This window comes from Rhineura floridana, chromosome 1 (assembly GCF_030035675.1).
Source record: "Rhineura floridana isolate rRhiFlo1 chromosome 1, rRhiFlo1.hap2, whole genome shotgun sequence".
NCBI lineage: Eukaryota > Metazoa > Chordata > Lepidosauria > Squamata > Rhineuridae > Rhineura > Rhineura floridana.
In genome coordinates, this window is record NC_084480.1 from 50,349,024 (window position 1) to 50,369,904 (window position 20,881).

General features: G+C 42.6%; 1 protein-coding gene across 1 annotated transcript in view; it reads right to left on the reverse strand.

Moving 5' to 3' along the window:
* MAP1B (microtubule associated protein 1B) overlaps window positions 1-20,881 on the reverse strand; it is a 107,881-nt gene that overhangs the window by 22,842 nt on the left and 64,158 nt on the right. Inside the window, exons 3-4 of the mRNA XM_061621284.1 lie at window positions 12,307-12,389; window positions 2,587-2,727 (exon numbers count right to left, since the gene is read on the reverse strand). Of these exons, the coding sequence (XP_061477268.1) occupies window positions 2,587-2,727; window positions 12,307-12,389 (224 nt within the window). The remainder of the gene's footprint in view (window positions 1-2,586; window positions 2,728-12,306; window positions 12,390-20,881) is intronic.

Sequence of the window (20,881 nt, forward strand, 5' to 3'; positions counted from 1 at the left end):
AGAGCTTTTACTGATAAACCAAAGCACTATTATTTAAAAAGGTTAGCAAACAGCTAGGAGAGTAAACTCTGCAAAATATGAGCGAAAAGCCAAGAAAAAGTGCTGGGTTTTCATAAAGATGGTCCAAGAGATGCATTTATTAGAGGTTATCTACATTTTTAAAAAATGTACCAGCTATCAAAAAACTCTGGTGATGCTGATAACAGAAGCCATCACCATCTTTTGTGTGTAAGAATTAGGTATTGCTAGACCAGCAACTTTATCCAGTTTCATTTTATTTCAGTGTTGTCTCTTATTGTTTCCAAACAAATCTGTGTATGTCACCTACATACATATGCTACTTCTTTCTAGAATTGCCGTAGCCTACTTTAATAAGTCACCACATTTTTCCCAATTCCACTCAAACACCAGTATAGGTCAAGGTGACTGTATTGGTTGAAAAAGTAGGGTGAAGTCTATGAGGCAAAATCATGAAAGACTCTGGCTCATAAATTAGAGAAGGGGATGACTGTGGCTAAAGACAATGTGAGACTTCTTGTAAAACCACCAAAAAAAGTGTACTTCTTTAATAAAGTATACTTTTGCGTAGGAAATTTCCAGCAAGTAACATCAGATTACCCACGTGATTATATATCTGATATATATCTGTTTTTGGAAAACTAACACCTCCTCTAGAAATCAGGCAGTTGTTCACAAAGGTATGCTTCCTGCAACCAAACCTGAACAGCAAGCTGCCTTAGTCACAGTCAAACAAACATTCCTGCTGATGCTGTGTTCAAAGTGGCAGTGGCGGTTGCCTTTGCAGTCGCTTAGGAAACTCAGGTCTAGCCTCTGGCCTCACACATGTACATGCATGTTGTGGTAGCACTGTGGAAGCAGCAGGGCTTGACGCTGGACTTCTTAAGCCCACCCTGCCTTCATTTCAGTCTTCTGCTGTTTTTGCAGCCTCCACCCTCCTATCCTTTATTCTGTACAGTCATTGGCTGGTTGCCTTTTGGGGGCCAAGTTGGAATTTTTTTGCCTGTCAGCTGACTCCCCCCCCCCACCTATTCTGTATTGGTTTTGTGGTGGGTGTCCTTAATGGGGGGTTGCTGTTAAATAGGTTAATTTTCCAGACTGGGAGGTAGATGCAGTAGGTTATCAGGTAGTTCAGGTCTGGTGAGCACCCTTTAAGGGAAAAGGGTGTAATCCTGAGATTTGCCTTCAGGGCTATAAGACCCACTGGCAGGGTAAGGAGCACCTTGGAGGTCACCCTGTAACAGCTGCTCAGAGTTGTGGGGGCCCAGGAGGCGGTGAAGAAAGAAAGTCTCTCTACTCACCTGAAAGGGTATCAATTTAGGGAAGGGGTAGATGAAACACTACCTCTTACCTTTGCTCACCCAGTTTTTTATGTTCAGTTAGTATCCAGTACCTTGGTTCCCTGCTGCAGATCTGTTGTGTTAAAATAAACTATCCCATACTATATGACCAGATTGCCCATCTTTATTTACATTTATTTATTCATTTAAATGAGGCCTAGACATATTAAACTTTCCTTGGATTCATTCTGTGCATATGTACCAGTGCTTGACAGTCTGTTTACAATAGGTTCCTTGCCTTTCAGGAATTTGCAGACACTATACATTAATTGCAAGCAGACAATGTCTAGAGAAACAAAAAGAATTAAGTACAGGCCTAGTTACTACTTGACAGACCGTACATCTTTGTAGACAGGAGACACAGATCCCACCAATTGTGGAATGCAGTTGTTTTAAATACTATGGAGCAAAAATGATGATATTACAAATAATGTACACTGTTGTCCATAGAACAAGATTAGCAATTATATATAGTGCACCAAAAGCCTCAGGCCATCACCTTGTTAGATGATATAGTTTTCATTTCATTTAAAAAGTATTTCAATCCCTCCTGGTTGCAAACAAAAGCTCTGGTAATATCCAGATGTATCTGCTAAAATTCCAGAAACTTTGGGTCAATTCCACTTTACTTTTTATATTCATGTACAAAACGTAATCTGTGTTTAAAAGGCAAAATAATTATGCAATCCAATCAATTCTGAATAATGCAAATCAATTTTAAAGGCAGTCTTCTTCACAATATATACAGAAGTGGGGAAAAATTATTTTCACATCCAACTCTTTAGCTGAAAGAAGGGCCACTCTTTGTGGGTCTTGAGACCTAGGCTGCGTCTTGTTTGTAATATTAAGGATTATAGTATAATGATGCCTCAGGGGAAAATCCTGCACCAATGTACCCTGACCCTCCTTGATTTGTTTGTTGCTCTGTTTTGATACCATACAATTAGCTGGTTGCCCTGATGTGTCCCAAATAACAAAAGAGGGAAATATGCCTCCCCATGCCCTGGCCATCATGTGCCTGGCAGGACAAAGGAAGCAGCAGTAGCTATACCGCTAATTCTCCCCTCTGCCCAACATAGAATTGCTCTGTTAATATCTTTATTATTATTTTATTTCAACTTGTTCAAGAACATTTATATAAATCTACAATGTAAATGTGCAAATAACTAATGATGAAGAAGATAAGGGACCTCATAAACATTAGGTTAGAGAGTAGTGAAAGACAAACCTCTTGATCAGTGAAGATCTCAATAAAATTCTGAAATGAGAAAGATCCTGACTGAAGAATGAGCTCGCCTGTATTTTCAAAGCTTTGTCCAGTTAATACCAGGAGTTTGTGTCTTGCAGCATCTGTGATCATTAAACGCACCTGTAATAAAAGATAAAAACAATGCCCTTAAAGCATCTCCTACATTTCTTGCTTTGTAGAGGAACAATCACTTCTACTGGACACAAATAATCATGGATTCAATCTTTGTATTTTCTTTACCCCAAAACAGAGGAATGCTCAAGAAGGGGAAATAGGGTTTCCACAATGACTTAGATGATGGGGTGGAGGGAAGCCTTATGAAGTTTGCGGATGATACGAAACTGGGAGGGATAGCTAACACAATGGAAGACAGGAATAAAATCCAAAGGGACCTGGATAGACTAGAAAATTGGGCTGAAATTAATAAAATGACATTCAATAAAGACAAATGCAGGATTCTGCATTTAGGCCACAAAAACAAAATACACGGGTACAGGATGGGAAATACCTGGCTTAGCAGTAGTGTGTGTGAGAAGGACCTTGGAATTGTAGTGGATCGCAAGTTGAACATGACCCAGCAGTGTGATGCTGCGACAAAAAAGGCAAATGCGGTTTTGGGCTGCATAAACAGAGCTATAGTTTCCAGGTCGAGGGAAGTAATAGTCCCACTATATTCTGCATTGGTCAGGCCTCATCTGGAATACTGCGTTCAGTTCTGGGCGCCTCGTTTTAAGAAAGATATAGACAAGTTAGAGCGGGTTCAGAAGAGGGCGTCGAGGATGATAGCCGGTATGGAGAACAAGTCTTATGAGGAAAGGTTGAAGGAACTTGGCATGTTCAGTCTGGTGAAGAGAAGGCTGAGGGGTGACATGATTGCACTCTTTAAGTACCTGAAGGGCTGTCACATAGAGGAGGGTACAGATTTGTTCTCTGCTGCCCCAGAGGGTAGGATTAGGTCTAATGGTTTTGAGTTGCAGGAGCGTAAATTCAGATTGGACATTAGAAGGAACTTCTTGACAGTAAGGGCAGTTCGGCAATGGAACCGACTGCCTAGGGAGGTGGTGGGATCCCCTTCGCTGGATGTCTTCAAGCAGAGGCTGGACAGCTATCTGCGGGAGATGCTCTAGCTGGGGATTTCCTGCTGTGAGCAGGGGGTTGGATTCGATGGCCTACAAGGCCCCTTCCAACTCTATGATTCTATGATTCTAAGATGATATAAAAGCACAGGGCAGGATGGAACTCTTATCAGCTTAGTTCTAAGGGCAGCATACACTCAAACAAAAATCTTAAAAATTTATCACAAAAAAACCCCTATAAACAAAAATAGAAGCACTAGCACAGTGAAAACAACAAAGTCAATCCATTCAGGTTGATATAGCAGAAAAACAAATGCAACCTATAAAATGAAATCAGTTAATGTTTAGAAGGCTTGGGAAAATAAAATTTAAAAAATCTTACCCCTGCACTGAGAGTAGATGCCAGGCAAGCTTCTTTGGGGAGAGTATTTCACAACTGGAGTGTCATGATTAAAAAGGCCAAAAGGCTGAATCTGCCCATTTGGTTGTGATCCCAATATATGCACAAATAATTAAACACCTTCGTATTGGAGTTGTATCTAGTGTTTTAAATCCAATATAATCACAGCTGCTTAAAACAGCTTAATGTGATGTTTATTTTATTGTTTCATTTCATTATTCTGCAGTCTTAAACATGCTTACAATCAGTAAGCACCAATACACATTGCAGGACTGATTTTTCAGTAAACATGCATAGGACTGTGCTATTAACCCTCACAAACTAATGGGAGTTGCTGCAGACCTTAGTAGCTGTTTGAAATATTTTAGAAAACCTCAGTCACTTCATACTTCATGAATTTCTCAACAATTATGGAATCAGTGGTTCTGTCATGTTGCATTTCCCCCCACTTTTCAAATTTTCTGAAACATTTGTTTAATTTACTAAGCTATCAGGTGTCCAGTCCACCCCTTTTGAAATGAATGGGCAAGAGAAATTACAACAAAACCCCAACCCAATCCCTAAGCTAACTGGGATCCATTCTACCTCCAGCAACGTCCCAAAAATAGGGTAGGAAAACAACATATTTTTGTCTGTATCATAAACTACACTGGAGTAATTGCTTTCTGTTTTTCCTGTTTATACAAAAAAGCACAGAAGGGGTCTCTTGACACAGGATTTAACACTCTCATAGTGAAAACCTACAACACTGATTTCTAATTAGTTATGTTCTTTTGGGGGGGGAACTCCTATTAGACTACTGAGGTAATAGCCCCATTTACACTATAAGCCCAGTATTTCATCTCAGCAATCTGTTTTGTTTTCTCTTGTCTGAGCCCAGTATTTCTTATATGCATCTCTTCTGTAGGCATCTCTTCCTCCAGGGGTTTCTGAGAGCTCAATGAAGAATGTTAAGTTAACACTGTGGGATCCAATACACCCCAAATAGCTTTTGTGTTAGCCTATGTGTTTGGACTGTGGTATCAATAAAATCTAATTGTGTTAAACTGGAGTTGTTGTGACGTCAGTGATTCACTTAATCTCCAGCAAGGACTTTAAAGGGACCCATTGGACTCCAATAGCAGATTGAGACTGTAAAACAAAAAATGTGTGCAAGAGGACTATATAGACCATGTGTGATGTTTAAAGTTGCCAGGTCAATCCAAATCCCAACAGGTTACTGTTCTATTACATTAAATTACTCCGACATTAAAAGAGTAATTTTATCAGGGTCAGTTTCCCCATCACAGTGCTGCAATGAAAGAAGCAGCTCCATCAATCCGTTTTCCTTTTGCACAACTCTTGAAGCTACAGAGTCCTGTATCTGGGCCTGGAAACTATAAAGGTTATGAAAGTGTGCAAAATGGCTAGTAATGAGAATGAAAACTTCTTCAAATCAGTCACCAGAAGAAACTTCCACACAGATGTCAAGAAATTAGGTGGATGTTCAAAGCAGATTACTTAACAAGCAGAATGGCTTTCTTGAGAATAAAAGCAAGCACCTACTACCAAAAATGTTTTTAGTTGCTGCTCTCACTATTACTATCTCCTGTCCTCTGCCATTATTTCTCAAGCGCATTCAACAATAGACTGTCATATTCGAAGTGTTTCTGCTAGCTGAATCAACTGAATTCTCTTTCTTTTTCTGCAGTCAAATAATCAAGTGCTCTTAAATAATTCTGTCTCGTACACTGAAAAATCAAGACAGTCCTGAATTTCTGCTCAAGGAATCTTTCTTAGTAAATTCAAGGATATTCACTAAAAAGTATGAAACAGCAGAAAAACCACATAATCAGAAGCAAATCCCATGCTGGTTTGTCACTGATTGTGTTGCGATATAAAAATGTAACATTATCCTTGATGGGGTCAAGTCCATTTTCTGTATGCCTTTTTCAAAGAAACACTGAGAGCAGCCAACAGTCTGATTAATGTCACTTAAATCTCATCTCTTCTAATTGCATTAATCTATTTTAAAAAATTGACTTGCCTTGCTTTATTGTTTCCAATGTTTGGCTCAAAAACTCTGGGAAGGTTGCCAGCTTCTTGTACAAAGCCATTAGCTTTTTCAGCAAAATAAATCCCCACATCCTGCTGACATGTGGCTTGCTATATTATGTTCCTACTCCTTGTTTATTTATTGATGGATATAGATTTATTTATTTATTTATTATTTGATTTATATCCTGCCCTTCCTCCCAGCAGGAGCCCAAGGCGGCAAACAAAAGTGCTACAAACACTTTAAAACATCATAAAAACAGACCTTAAAATACGTTAAAACAACACATCTTTATAAACATTTTTAAAAAGCTTTCAATATATCTTTAAAAAAAGGTTAAAAACATACTAAACAGCAATTCCAACACAGACACAGACAGGGATAGCACATGGGCAGCCAGTGCAATTCTTTCAGCAGTGGGGTGACATGTTGGTGATACCCTGCCCCAGTGAGCAGTCTCGCTGCCGCATTTTGCACCAGCTGCAGCTTCCGGACCACCCTGAAGGGCAGCTCCACATAGAGCACATCCCAGTTATTGAGCCTAAAGGTTACCAGTGAGTGGACAACAGTGGTCAGGCTATCCCAATCCAGAAACAGCCGCAGCTGTCTTACCAGCCAAAGCTGGTAAAAGGCACTCCTAGCCACTGAGGTCACCTGGGCCTCTAGTGACAAAGATGGATCCAGGAGCACCCGCAATATATGAACCCGCTCTTTCAGAGGGAGTACAATCCCATCCAAAGAAGGCAACTGATCAATTATCTGAATTCAGGAACCACTGACTCGCAGAGCCTCTGTCTTGCTAGGATTCAGTTTATTGGCCCTCATCCAGCCCACCACAGAGTCCAGGCAGCGGTCCAGGCCTTGCAAGGCCTCTCCTGATTCAGATGATACAGAGAAATAGAGCTGGGAATCATCAGCATACTGCTGACACCTCCCCCCAAATCTCCTGATGACCGCTCCCAAGGGCTTCATATAGATGTTAAACATCATGGGGGGACATATGGTACCGTGTGGCACCCCACAGCACAACTGCCAGGGGGGCGAAAGACAATCACCCAATGCTATTCTCTGAAAATGACCTTGGAGATAGGAACGGAACCACTCTAAAATAGTGCTCCAATACCCATCTCACCAGGTCGGCCCAGAAGGATACCATGGTCAATGGTATCAAAAGCCGCTGAGAGATCAAGTAAAAGTAACAGGGTTGCACTCCCCCTGTCCTTCTCTTGATAAAGGTCATCCATCAGAGCAACCAAGGCCGATTCAGTCCCATAGCCAGGCCTGAACCCAGACTGAAATGGGTCAAGATAATCTGTTTCACCCAAGAGTACTTGCAATTGCTCCACCACAACCCTCTCAATCACCTTCCCTAAGAAGGGGGTATATGCAACCAGTCAGTAATTGTTGCAGACCAATGTGTCCAGGGTGGGCTTTTTCAGGAGCGGTTGGATCACCGCCTCTTTCAGGGCGGCTGGAACCACTCCCTCTCACAATGATGCATTGACCTCACCCTGGATCCACTCGGTCAAACCCCCTCAGCAAGCTTTAATAAGCCAAGAAGGGCAAGGGTTGAGTGGACACATTGCTGGCTGCATCATCACAAACACCTTGTCTACGTCATCAGACTGCATCAACTGAAACCGTTAATGCCACACAGAGATAGACAGTATGTGTACAACAACAAAAATGCTAAATACTTACTTAGATAACGTTTATCTATATGAAAAGTGAAATATTTGTGTCTCCTGCTAGTAGAGACAAGAATTTTGAAGTCTTGTTCAAACGAAGGAAACCGAAAGGGAACACAAATTTTGTCTAAGAAATGCAAACAGACAATAAAGATGCAAGAACAAAAATTGAGAAACATATTGCTAAAAACATTCAGACACAGTAAAAATTCTTTAACTACTACAGAAGCAGGAAACCTGCTTCAGAGGCAACTGGATCTTTGGATAATGAGAGAGTTAAAGAAGAGAAGGAGATTGTAGAAAAGCTGAATGAATTCTTTCCAACTGACTTCTTTGCAAATATGTCATGACTTGTCCTAAGATTGGCCTATGTATCAGCAGACTGGAAAGCAGCCAATATAACATCAATTTTTAAAAAGGGGCATAGGGTGGATGCAAGAAATTACAGACCAATTAGTGGATATGACATCTGTTTTGAGTAAACTGGTGGACAGCACAACTACAGATAAAATTTTTAAGTATACAGAACAGGGATGGAAACCTGTGAACTCTTTAGATGTTTTTGGACTACAATCCCATCATGCCTGACCATTGGCCATGCTAGCTGGGCTGACAGGAGCTGGGAGTCCAATAACATCTGGAGGGCCACAGATTCTGTACCCGTGATATAGAAGAACAAGCCTTACTGAGAAGGATAAGCATGAATTCTGCAAAGTCGGTACTGTATAACTAACATTTTAGAGTTCTTGAGAATGTTTTTAAGAAAGCTCCTCAGCATACTTAGCAGTTATGGGACAAGAGTATGGGTCCTCTAATGGATAGGTAACTGGTTAAGCAACAGGAGCCAAGAGTAGAAATTAATGGACAGTTCTCACAATGGAAGAATCTAAGTGGGGTCCCTTGTGGATCTATATTGGGAGCAGTGCTTTTAAACTTGTTTATAAATGACCTGGAATAAAGGTGGCAGTTTGCTAATGACACCAAATTATTCAGAATAGCAAAACCAAAAAGGGACTGTGAAGAGTTCCAAATGTATCTCTCCAAACTGGACAAATGGGCAATAAAAAGGCACATGCAATTCATTGTACATATACACTAACATTACACTGCAAGTGATGCACAACTGGGGCAAAAACATCCACAAAACCTTCACGCATACACTGATGGGAGTCTGAGCTGGTAGTGTCTGATAAGGACATTTTGTGGTTGTGGCAGATAATGAAAATGTGAAACCAGTGTGCAGCAGCTGTGAAATTCAATGCCAGGGATCATTAAAAAAAGGAATCAAAGATAAACTACCAATATTGTAATGCTTTTATACAAATTGATTGATTGATTGATTGATTGATTGATTTATATCCTGCCCTTCCTCCTAGCAGGAGTCCAGGGCGGCAAACAGAAATGCTAAAAACACTTTAAAACATCATAACAGACTTTAAAATACATTAAAACAAAACGTTAAAAACATTTTTTAAAGTTTTTAAAAAATAAATATTAACAAGCAATTCTAACACAGATGCAGACTGGGATAGGTCTCAACTTAAAAGGCTTGTTGAAAGAGGAAAGTCTTCAAAAGGCACCAAAAAGATTGCAGAGATGGCGCCTGCCTAATATTCAAAGGGAGGGAATTCCACAGGGTAGGTGCCGCCACACTAAAGGTCCATTTCTTATATTGCGCAGAACAAACCTCCTGATGAGATGGTATCTGCAGGAGGCCCTCACCTGCACAGCGCAGTGATCAACTGGGTATATAAGGGGTAAGATGGTCTTTCAGGTATCCTGGTCCCAAGCTTCATAGGGTTTTGTACACCAAAACTAGAAACTTGAACCTGGCCCAGTAGCAAATGGGCAGCCAGTGCAATTCTTTTAGCAGTAGGGTGACATGTTGGTGATACCCTGCCCGAGTGATCAGTCTCACTGCCACATTTTGCACCAGCTGCAGCTTCCGGACCAACCTCAAGGGCAGCCCCACATACCAATGGGTCCAGGGTGGGCTTTTTCAGGAGTGGTCAGACCACTGCCTCTTTCAAGGTGGCTGGAACCACTCCCTCCCGCAATGTTGCATTGACCACACCCTGGATCCACTCAGTCAGACCCCCTCAGCAAGCTTTAATAAGCCAAGAAAGGCAAGGGTCGAGAGGACACGTTGCTGGCCACATCAGTGCAATAACCTTGTCTACATCATCAGGCTGCATCAACTGAAACCGTTCCCAAGAAGTTGCAGCAGACGTTGCACTGGACACCTCATTGGGGACTACAGTAGATGTGGATGGGGCATCAAGACTGCTATGGAGGTGAGCAACTTTACCCTCAAAGTGTTTACAAACAATTCACAGTAGGCCTCCAAAGGGTCTAAAAGTCCATTTCCTGGAGTTATGTCAACAGACCCCCTGACAATATGGAAAAGCTCCACCGGACGGCTACTTGATGTAGCTACTTGAAGTGGGCCTTCTTCGCCGCCCTCACCGCCACACAGTAGGCATGATTATGACGTTTTACTTGTGCCCGATCAGTCTCACAGCATGTCTTTTGCCACTTGCGCTCTAGCCGTCGTCCAGCCTGTTTCATTGCCCTTAGCTCACTGGTGTACCAAGGTGCAAGCCAGGCTCTACAATGCCGGAGAGGGTGCTCGGGGAAAACCATGTCAAGAGTCGGACGTGCCTCGCTGTTCCACAGCGTGACAAGGGCTTCAACAGGGTCACCTGCTCTGTCTACTGGGAATCCTGTGGATTCCATTAGGCTTCGGGGGCAGACCATCTTAATTTGTCCACCACCCCTGCAAGGAAGGATTGGAGCCATAAGTCTAAGGATCGGAGCCATAAGGAAGTGATCTGACCATGACAATGGGGTGACATCCACCACCCCCATCTCCAGACCACCCTTTCCTCCATCCGGAGCAAAAACCAAGTCGAGGGTGTGCCCTACCCTATGTGTTGGGCCAGTAACAACTTGAGACAGCCCCATGGTCTTCATGGAGGTCATGAAGTCCCAAGCCGGAACACTAGAGGCAGCCACAGCATGGACATTGAAATCACCCAGCACTATCGTTCTGGGCTCCTCCAACACCACAGCCAAGACTGCCTCCACCAGCTCGGTCAGAGAAGCTGCCGGGCAGCAGGGTGGATGATACACCAGCAGCAACGCTAGGTTACTGTCTCCTCGGCCCGACACTAGGTGCAGGCCCTCACAGCCACCTCCAAGACAGAGTGGTTTCCTGGTGACAGAGATGGAAGTTCTGTAGACCGCAGCAACTCCCCCCCCCCCCGGTCCCTGCAGCTTGTGCTGGTTTTGCACCGAGTATCCAGGTGGGCAAAGTTGGGTCAGATCAACTCCTCCAGGCTCACCCACCCAGGTCTTGGTAATGCACACCAAATCGGCACTTTCATCCACAATCAAATCATGGATTAGAGTGGTCTTATTGTGTACCAATCTGGCATTAAACAACAGCACACACAGGCCAGTGGGCACAGCAGATGAGCAACGAGGAACCCATCCATGAGTGGAGTGGCAGCAAGGAACAAGGCGCAGATAGCTTTGCCCTCATCTTCTATGGTAATTCACCACATCCCCATGGCCATATTTCCCTCTGCCTGTAATCACTGAAATTGGGGTGGCATCACCCGAATGTAAGTGGAAGCCACACCTGGAATAATTCTATGTACAGTTTTAGCCACTGTATTTCAAAAGGAATTTTGCTGATCTGGAAAGGAGCAGAAAAGAACAACCAAAATGACCAAGGGACTAGAGCAACTCCTCTACAACATTTGGGGCTTTTTAGTTTAGGGGGAAAAAGTAAGGATAGAGGCTTGTAAGAGTATGCATAGTGCAGGGCAAGTAGCTAGAGAGATGTTTTTCTCCTTCTCGCAGCTAGAATCTGGGGCCATCCAATGAAGCTGAATGTTGGAAGATTCAGGATGGGCAAAAGGAGGCACATCACACAGTGCATATTAACTATGAAATTCACTATAATATGTGGTTGATGGTCATCAATTTGGATTCCTTTAAAAGGGGAACAGAAATTTAAGGAGGTTAAGGCTATCACAAGCTGCTAGTCATTATGGTTATATGCTGTCCCAGAATCAGAAGCAGCAGACCTCTGAGTACAAGTTGTTGGAAAGAAACAACAGGAGACTGCTATTGCCCTCATGCCCTGTTTGTGGACTTCCCAGAGGCTTGTGGGTGGCCATTGTGGGAAACATGATAGGCCTTTGCTCGAATCCAGCAAGTGTCTTTTAATGGTAAAATCACCTGGTTTTGCTCCATAAATTAAAAAGAGGCAAACAAAACTCAGACAAGGAAAAGGTAGGGAACGGGAAGCAGAAGATTCTTTTTTTTTCTTTTCAGAATAATGTATTTTTCAAAGATATTAATGCACCATTAAAAATTTAGATCAAGATTTAAGGTATACGCATACCTTAAATTAATGCCCTGGCTCTTATGAAATTTATTTTATGTCCACTGTGTATACTGCATTCAATTATGCATTGCTAATGAATTTACCTCAGTGCTAACAGCTTCGTCAGAAGGGTTAATCAGAACTACAGTTTCTAAGACATCACTTCTGTGGTGAAGGATTTTCTGACCTGCAAAAGTGGAAGGAAAGAAAAATGAATGGTAAGGCTTACAATTCAATACATTTATTTCTTGCGTTAAGATAGTCTCTCTCCCTAAGGAGAGCTCCTCCAATAAACTCAGTCTTGTCCCATCTTGCTTTTCTCTGGCATAAACGAAGATTAGTGTCTTCAAACAAGATTGAGGAAAGATAACATAAAGTTCTGAAAAGAACAAATTCTGTGTGACTTTGTGCCACATTAGAGACTGTTGTTGTAAATACACAATTGTTAGCATATATCAATTTTTCAATGTAATTTTCATCAGCCTTAGAGCAGCTGCCCACAACAGGCATGTGCCATTTTGTTTTTCTTTTTTTCTGGCATTTGGCAACATTTTTATTGGTGCTTCTTTCTCTGAGAACAAAAGTGAGATTAATTAGCACTTGTTTTGTGATTGTGAAGGGAATGTCATCCAGACACCCACATGGCAATTAATCCAACACCCAGAAAAGAAGCTTGGCACAAAATGAATTAATTTTTACAGAATTAATTAATTAATATTGACAAATAGAGCGCAGAAAGCAAATGGTTCACTGGCTAAATATGAAATACTACTCTGTGTGTCACACACACTTCAAAAAAGCAGCACAGCAATGTCACATAATAAATAAAATGTGTACTGATGTTCAAATCAATTGGTGTAACAACTCTACTATTTTCATTAGAGTATTTTACTCACTAATATTTTCTGTCAAAGGAAATTCCAATGTGAAATATGGGATTTGTGGGACTACAGAAAGGTTCCAAAAGCCAAGAAGAATGAGGTCAGTCCCTTGAGTATCATTCACATTCCTTTATATTTGCACAACACTCTTGGGGTGCAATCCTAAAGCCCCCATGGATATTTATAGCTCAAAGATAGGCTTAAGCACAAAAGTGCTACTGATACTGCCTCCCACCTTGCTAGCTGATGTACAGCCCCAAAATGGGGCATTCAAGGGTTGGAGCTGGCCAAGGATTCACTAGGTCCCAAGCTGGTGCAGCAGGAAAACCTGAAAGAACTGCCACCCTACTTCCCAGCCTGACTGGAATGGTTCCTCTGCTCTGATCATCATCCCCAGACAGGATTCACATTGCTCTGCCTATTGTAAACAAGCTGAGAATTTAGTTTTATCACATATTAATAATTACTTTTTAAGTTTTTAGTTGTTAAAAGTGCTTAATCCTTTAAATACTTCACCATTATTTCATCTGTCCAGTGCCCAACCTACCTATGACAATGGGCTGGATCCAGATTTAAGTTAGTTGCACTTAGGTCCACTCAATGGGATTTAAAGTTAGTCATGACTAATTTAAGTCTAATTGATTTCAATGGGGATTAATTGTGACTTGGTCTGGATAGAGTCCGATGTTATTTATTTATGCCTTTCTTTTTTGTACAGTTTATTTTGCCTTCAAATTCCTTTTCTGAATATTTAATTATTTTTGCACAATCATTAGGCTATGTTTCACTAATAAATTGGTCAGATGAGCTAGTTAAAAACATTTTTATAAACTTAAAATGATGCCCTCAATCAGGCAGCAGCTTTTTATTATTATTTTTAATAGAAAAACTCCAGGTGGTAAACATGACCTATGTATGAGAGAAGGGGGAATGTCTAAGATGATGAATGCAAAACATGCATACATGCTTTCTCTTCAGAACTATTTTTTCTATAGTATGCAGATTTAATAGATTAATTACAATCTTGTGCATGGTTACTCAGAAGAAAATCCCACTGTGTTAAAATGGGGGTTACTCCCACATAAAACTACAGTATTATGCTGAGATTACCTTGAGCAAACAGACTGAACTGCTAGTCAATCTCACTAACTTTTTTTATAGTGTGACAGCTCCCCAAATTATCTTTACACAGCCTTTCAGGTCAGATTTCTATTATATCAACATTTCAGCAAGAAGAAACATCCTACAAGTAGTTTTATGAAAATAAACCTGGTTTACTCATAATCTGCACCTAACAGAGACGAGGGTGACTCCACAATAGAGAAGTCTCAATGCGATTTATTTCCTATTATTTCTGGGACCCCTTTGCTTTTTAAGCCCAAGTCCAATTTTGCTATACCCAGCTACGACATCTCTGAAGCAATGGTAAAATGCTAGACCTGATATGACCAATTGTTTCTACGCACAAATTATTCTACTGACACATTTGCACCAGTTAGATGAGAAGGATCAGCTGAACTGCCCCATTCCTAGAGAGTTAATTTTCACAGGTCATATTTTTACACTTTAGCCAGGCAAGCAAATGACCCTTTATTGATTTTATGTTTTATGGATCATTTATTGTATACAATTTACTACTGAAATAATAAATAAAGGCATTGGTAAAGAAAGAAGAGTGCCTCTGACTCTCTCTCTACATTGTTATCTAAAGTGCTGTATCTTCCATCACAGACAATTGATATCTTCCAATCAGTCAAATGAGCTGTCACCAATAGCTTTCATTGCACTGGAGAGCCCGCTGCCAGTCAGTATAAACAATTCACTAATAGGCAAAAAACCTTGCAGTTTAAGAACGAACCTATCGCCAACAGATATTTCTATCAAACTTTAAAAAGCAGGGCAATTGGGAATGCACCAGGGAAGCAGGAGACCTGACCTCCTCTCTGAGATATTGGACTGCCCTACAAATTGGTCAAAATGCAAACACAATTTGGGTTAAGCAGCAGAGAGAAAAGAGGGTAAGTAGCTCCCATTTATTCCATTATTTAATTGAATTAAAACAGCTCAGAGAAATAAGCAATAAAGGCAGTCTAAGGTCACCCTGAGCTAGGAGCCAAATCCTGAAAGAACCTATATCTTAGGAGACAGATCCTAGGAGAAGGAAGCCTATAGAAAGCTAGTGTTCAACACCACCCTAGCAGGAAAGCTTCAGGGGACACTGTAAATAAGGCTAAATTCCAGTCGGAGAGTAGGGGAAAAAGGAAACTCCACCGATACATACAGGGAGAGAGTCAGCTCAGTCCTTGCTAAAAAGGGCAGCTTCAGCCTTCCTGAAACACAACCACAAGCTCTGTTTCCCTAGGTTAAAGAAAGGTCAGGCTGTTCTAGGTGGGAAAACAACAAACACAAAAGACTTGCCTGGAAGTCGCAGCCCCTTGCTGAGATTAAAAGCAGCCAAAAGCTTGAACAGCCCCGCCCCTTGCTCAGGAAGGAAGCCTGCCTTCCTGCCTTCAAAGGAAGGAAGCCTGAGATAATACTAAAGAGTTAAGCCCCAGCTGATAGTTGAGCCATCAGCCTCAAGTAACACATCATTGGCTGGCAGCAGTAGCTGGGAGGAACCAGCCACACATATAAAGTCAGAGCACCTAGCGAGGGAGCCTGCTCCATGAGCTAGAGGGAGCCCCAGCTGACAAAGCGCCAAGGCGAGTTAAGCAGCAGAGCGAGTGCGGCAGCAGGGCGAGGAGGCAGCAGGGCGAGGAGGCAGCAGGGCGAGGAGGCAGCAGGGCGAGGAGGCAGCAGGGCGAGGAGGCAGCAGGGCGAGGAGGCCAGGGCCCCCCACTCTGCCCTTCTGTTCCCTGACTTCAACTAAACCACAGACTCCAACCTATTGACGTAATAAATCTCAAACAAAACTATGCAGGTAAGAAGCCAGCAGGCGTGTGGGGGCTTTCCAGTGTTTTGCACAGCCTGCAGCATGTACGACTATCTGCCTGTTGGACAGCAGTCGTGGGTGTGCTCTTGGTGCAATGAGCTCCTGGCTCTCCGGGAACAACTTCATTTCCTTGAGGCCAAGGTGGCAGACCTGGAAAAGCGGAGAGAGGCAGAGAGGTGTGTGGAGGAGGCCTTCAGGGACATTATAGCTGTGTCCCACTCCAGCGATGATAGCTCTCCTGCTATCATGGAGAACGATGGTCTCGGGGAAGGAGAGCATCCAGCTGAGGAAGAGGGAAACGATCCCTTAGAAGGGACCCATTCCTTGGGGGATGAGCAGCTATCCTCGTGCTGAGGATATATCTCCAGGGGGTGGAGGGATCCTTGTAGTGGGTGATTCGATCATTAGGAACATAGACAGTGGGGTGTGTGATGGGCGCGTAGACCGCAAGGTGTTTTGCCTGCCTGGTGCGAAGGTTGCGGATATCGCCCATCGTTTAGATAGTTTGGTAGACAGTGCTGGGGAGGAGTCAGTGGTCGTGGTGCACGTTGGCACCAACGACATGCGGAAATGCAGCCGTGAGGTCCTGGAAGCAAAATTTAGGTTGCTAGGTAGGATGCTGAAAGCCAGGACCTCCAAGGTGGCTTTCTCTGAAATGCTACCGGTTCCACGCGCAGGACCAGCCAGACAGGCCCAGCTTTGCAGTCTCAATGCGTGGATGAGGCGATGGTGTCGGGTGGAAGGGTTTAGATTTGTTAGGCACTGGGGAACATTTTGGGACAAGCCGGGACGGGCTCCACTTGAACCAGAATGGAACCAGACTGCTGGCACTTAAAATTAAAAAGGTAGCAGAGCAGCTTTTAAACTGACTGAGGGGGGAAACCCGACAGGAGCTGAGAAAGGTCCGGTTCGGAATAAACCTTCCCCCTGGGATAAAAACCAAAGAAATGATGAAATTTTAAAAGGGGTAGGCCTAGAAGTAGGCATTGTGAGAGCAGGGGCACAGGATATAAATTCAGAAGAGCAAAATTACCACAGGCCAAACCACAAGTGCCAAAGACACTTGAAGAGAGACACTGCTTACAAGTACCTCTACGCTAATGCTAGGAGCCTCCGAACCAAGATGGGAGAACTGGAGTGCTTGGTCTTAGAGGAGAGCATTGATATAGTGAGCATAACGGAGACCTGGTGGAATGGAGAAAACCAGTGGGATACGGTTATCCCTGGATATAAACTATATCGGAAGGACAGGGAAGGACGTATTGGTGGCGGAGTCGCTCTATACGTGAAAGAAGGCATTGAATCCAGCAAGCTCGAAACCCCCAAAGAGGCAGACTCCTCCACAGAATCGTTGTGGGTGGTGATACCATGCCCCAGGAGGGACTTAATACTGGGAACGATCTATCGTCCCCCTGATCAAAATGCTCAGGGAGACCTTGAGATGAGATATGAAATTGAGGAAGCATCCAAACTAGGAAATGTGGTAGTAATGGGTGACTTCAACTACCCGGACATAGACTGGCCGCATAAGTGTTCCAGTCATGACAAAGAAGCAAAGTTTCTAGATATTCTAAATGACTATTCCCTAGACCAGTTGGTCATGGAACCGACCAGAGGGACGGCAACCCTGGACTTAATCCTCAGTGGGGACCGGGACCTGGTGCGAGATGTAAGTGTTGTTGAACCGATTGGGAGCAGTGACCACAGTGCTATTAAATTAAACATATATGTAAATGGCCAATTGCCAAGAAAATCCAACACGGTCACATTTGACTTCAAAAGAGGAAACTTCACAAAAATGAGGGGATTGGTAAAAAGAAAGCTGAAAAACAAAGTCCAGAGGGTCACATCACTCGAAAATGCTTGGAAGTTGTTTAAAAACACTATATTAGAAGCTCAACTGGAGTGCATACCGCAGATCAGAAAAGGTACCGCCAGGGCCAAGAAGATGCCAGCATGGTTAACGAGCAAAGTCAAGGAAGCTCTTAGAGGCAAAAAGTCTTCCTTCAGAAAATGGAAGTCTTGTCCGAATGAAGAAAATAAAAAAGAACACAAACTCTGGCAAAAGAAATGCAAGAAGACAATAAGGGATGCTAAAAAAGAATTTGAGCAGCACATTGCTAAGAACATAAAAACCAATAACAAAAAATTCTATAAATACATTCAAAGCAGGAGACCATCTAGGGAGGCGATTGGACCCTTGGATGATAAGGGAGTCATAGGTGTACTAAAGAACGATAAGGAGATTGCAGAGAAGCTAAATGAATTCTTTGCATCTGTCTTCACAGTGGAAGATATAGGGCAGATCCCTGAACCTGAACTAACATTTGCAGGAAGGGATTCTGAGGAACTGAGACAAATAGTGGTAACGAGAGAGGAAGTTCTAGGCTTAATGGACAATATAAAAACTCACAAATCACCGGGCCCGGATGGCATCTACCCGAGAGTTCTCAAAGAACTCAAATGTGAAATTGCTGATCTGCTAACTAAAATATGTAACTTGTCCCTCGGGTCCTCCTCCGTGCCTGAGGACTGGAAAGTGGCAAATGTAACGCCAATCTTCAAAAAGGGATCCAGAGGGGATCCCGGAAATTACAGGCCAGTTAGCTTAACTTCTGTCCCTGGAAAACTGGTAGAAAGTATTATTAAAGCTAGATTAACTAAGCACATAGAAGAACAAGCCTTGCTGAAGCAGAGCCAGCATGGCTTCTGCAAGGGAAAGTCCTGTCTCAGTAACCTATTAGAATTCTTTGAGAGTGTCAACAAGCATATAGATAGAGGTGATCCAGTGGACATAGCGTACTTAGACTTTCAAAAAGCGTTTGACAAGGTACCTCACCAAAGACTTCTGAGGAAGCTTAGCAGTCATGGAATAAGAGGAGAGGTCCTCTTGTGGATAAGGAATTGGTTAAGAAGCAGAAAGCAGAGAGTAGGAATAAATGGACAGTTCTCCCAATGGAGGGCTGTAGAAAGTGGAGTCCCTCAAGGATCGGTATTGGGACCTGTACTTTTCAACTTGTTCATTAATGACCTAGAATTAGGAGTGAGCAGTGAAGTGGCCAAGTTTGCTGACGACACTAAATTGTTCAGGGTTGTTAAAACAAAAAGGGATTGTGAAGAGCTCCAAAAAGATCTCTCCAAACTGAGTAAATGGGCGGAAAAATGGCAAATGCAATTCAATATAAACAAGTGTAAAATTATGCATATTGGAGCAAAAAATCTGATTTTCACATATACGCTCATGGGGTCTGTACTGGCGGTGACCGACCAGGAGAGAGACCTCGGGGTTGTAGTGGACAGCACGATGAAAATGTCGACCCAGTGTGCGGCAGCTGTGAAAAAGGAAAATTCCATGCTAGCAATAATTAGGAAAGGTATTGAAAATAAAACAGCCGATATCATAATGCCGTTGTATAAATCTATGGTGCGGCCGCATTTGGAATACTGTGTACAGTTCTGGTCGCCTCATCTCAAAAAAGATACAGAGTTGGAAAAGGTTCAGAAGAGGGCAACCAGAATGATCAAGGGGATGGAGCGACTCCCTTACGAGGAAAGGTTGCAGCATTTGGGGCTTTTTAGTTTAGAGAAAAGGCGGGTCAGAGGAGACATGATAGAAGTGTATAAAATTATGCATGGCATTGAGAAAGTGGATAGAGAAAAGTTCTTCTCCCTCTCTCATAATACTAGAACTCGTGGACATTCAAAGAAGCTGAATGTTGGAAGATTCAGGACAGACAAAAGGAAGTACTTCTTTACTCAGCGCATAGTTAAACTATGGAATTTGCTCCCACAAGATGCAGTAATGCCCACCAGCTTGGACGGCTTTAAAAGAAGATTAGACAAATTCATGGAGGACAGGGCTATCAATGGCTACTAGCCGTGATGGCTGTGCTGTGCCACCCTAGTCAGAGGCAGCATGCTTCTGAAAACCAGTTGCCGGAAGCCTCAGGAGGGGAGAGTGTTCTTGCACTTGGGTCCTGCTTGCGGGCTTCCCCCAGGCACCTGGCTGGCCACTGTGAGAACAGGATGCTGGACTAGATGGGCCACTGGCCTGATCCAGCAGGCTCTTCTTATGTTCTTATGTTGGGTTGGTCTTTCACAGTCCAATCTACTTCCAGTGTAGATTGGAAGAATTTGGTAACATGTGCCTCTGAGCATATGGTGAGTGGTGGCAACACCTACAATCTCCAAAGATGGACAATTATATTTTTGTATATTTGTTGGTGTTCTTACTTTGCTTCTTTCCTGTATTACTAATGTTTCTACAGAGAATCTAATCTAGAAAATTTTATTTCCTCATTATTCATCCTAGAAATCTGTGTCAAATTTATTTTTATTAATTTCAAAGCCTTTTTATTGGTCAATGTCATATGATGGTGAAGACAGCCTTTTGTGTTTCAAATTGGAGGTTATGTTCTATTTTTATTTTGGGTGCATTAACAGTTGAATCTGAAACTGCAATTTAATGTAAAATCAGACTGATTACAATATGTTGCTACTTCAGCAATGACTCCAGCTGTTGGGGGGGAAAAGATGCATGTTTTCAGCCTGCTATATTTAAACCACTTCATTTAAGGCAAGGTGGGCACAGTCAATTAAAAACAGAGCACACCTAGAATTTTGCTAGGATATATTTCACCTCCCACTGTTTTATCTTGTGCAAACTGAGACACTCCCCTACCTTTTTATTCTACAGCAGGCACATGTAGCCTCCCACCCAAATTTAAACCAAAGCCATCCCTGGCCACATCCACACCAGGCTTTTATTTCTCTTTAGTCAATCATGGCTTCTCTCAGAAACTGACCACACGGGATGGGAAGTGTAGTTAGTGAAGGGTGCTGAGAGTTGCTAGGAGATGCCCTGTT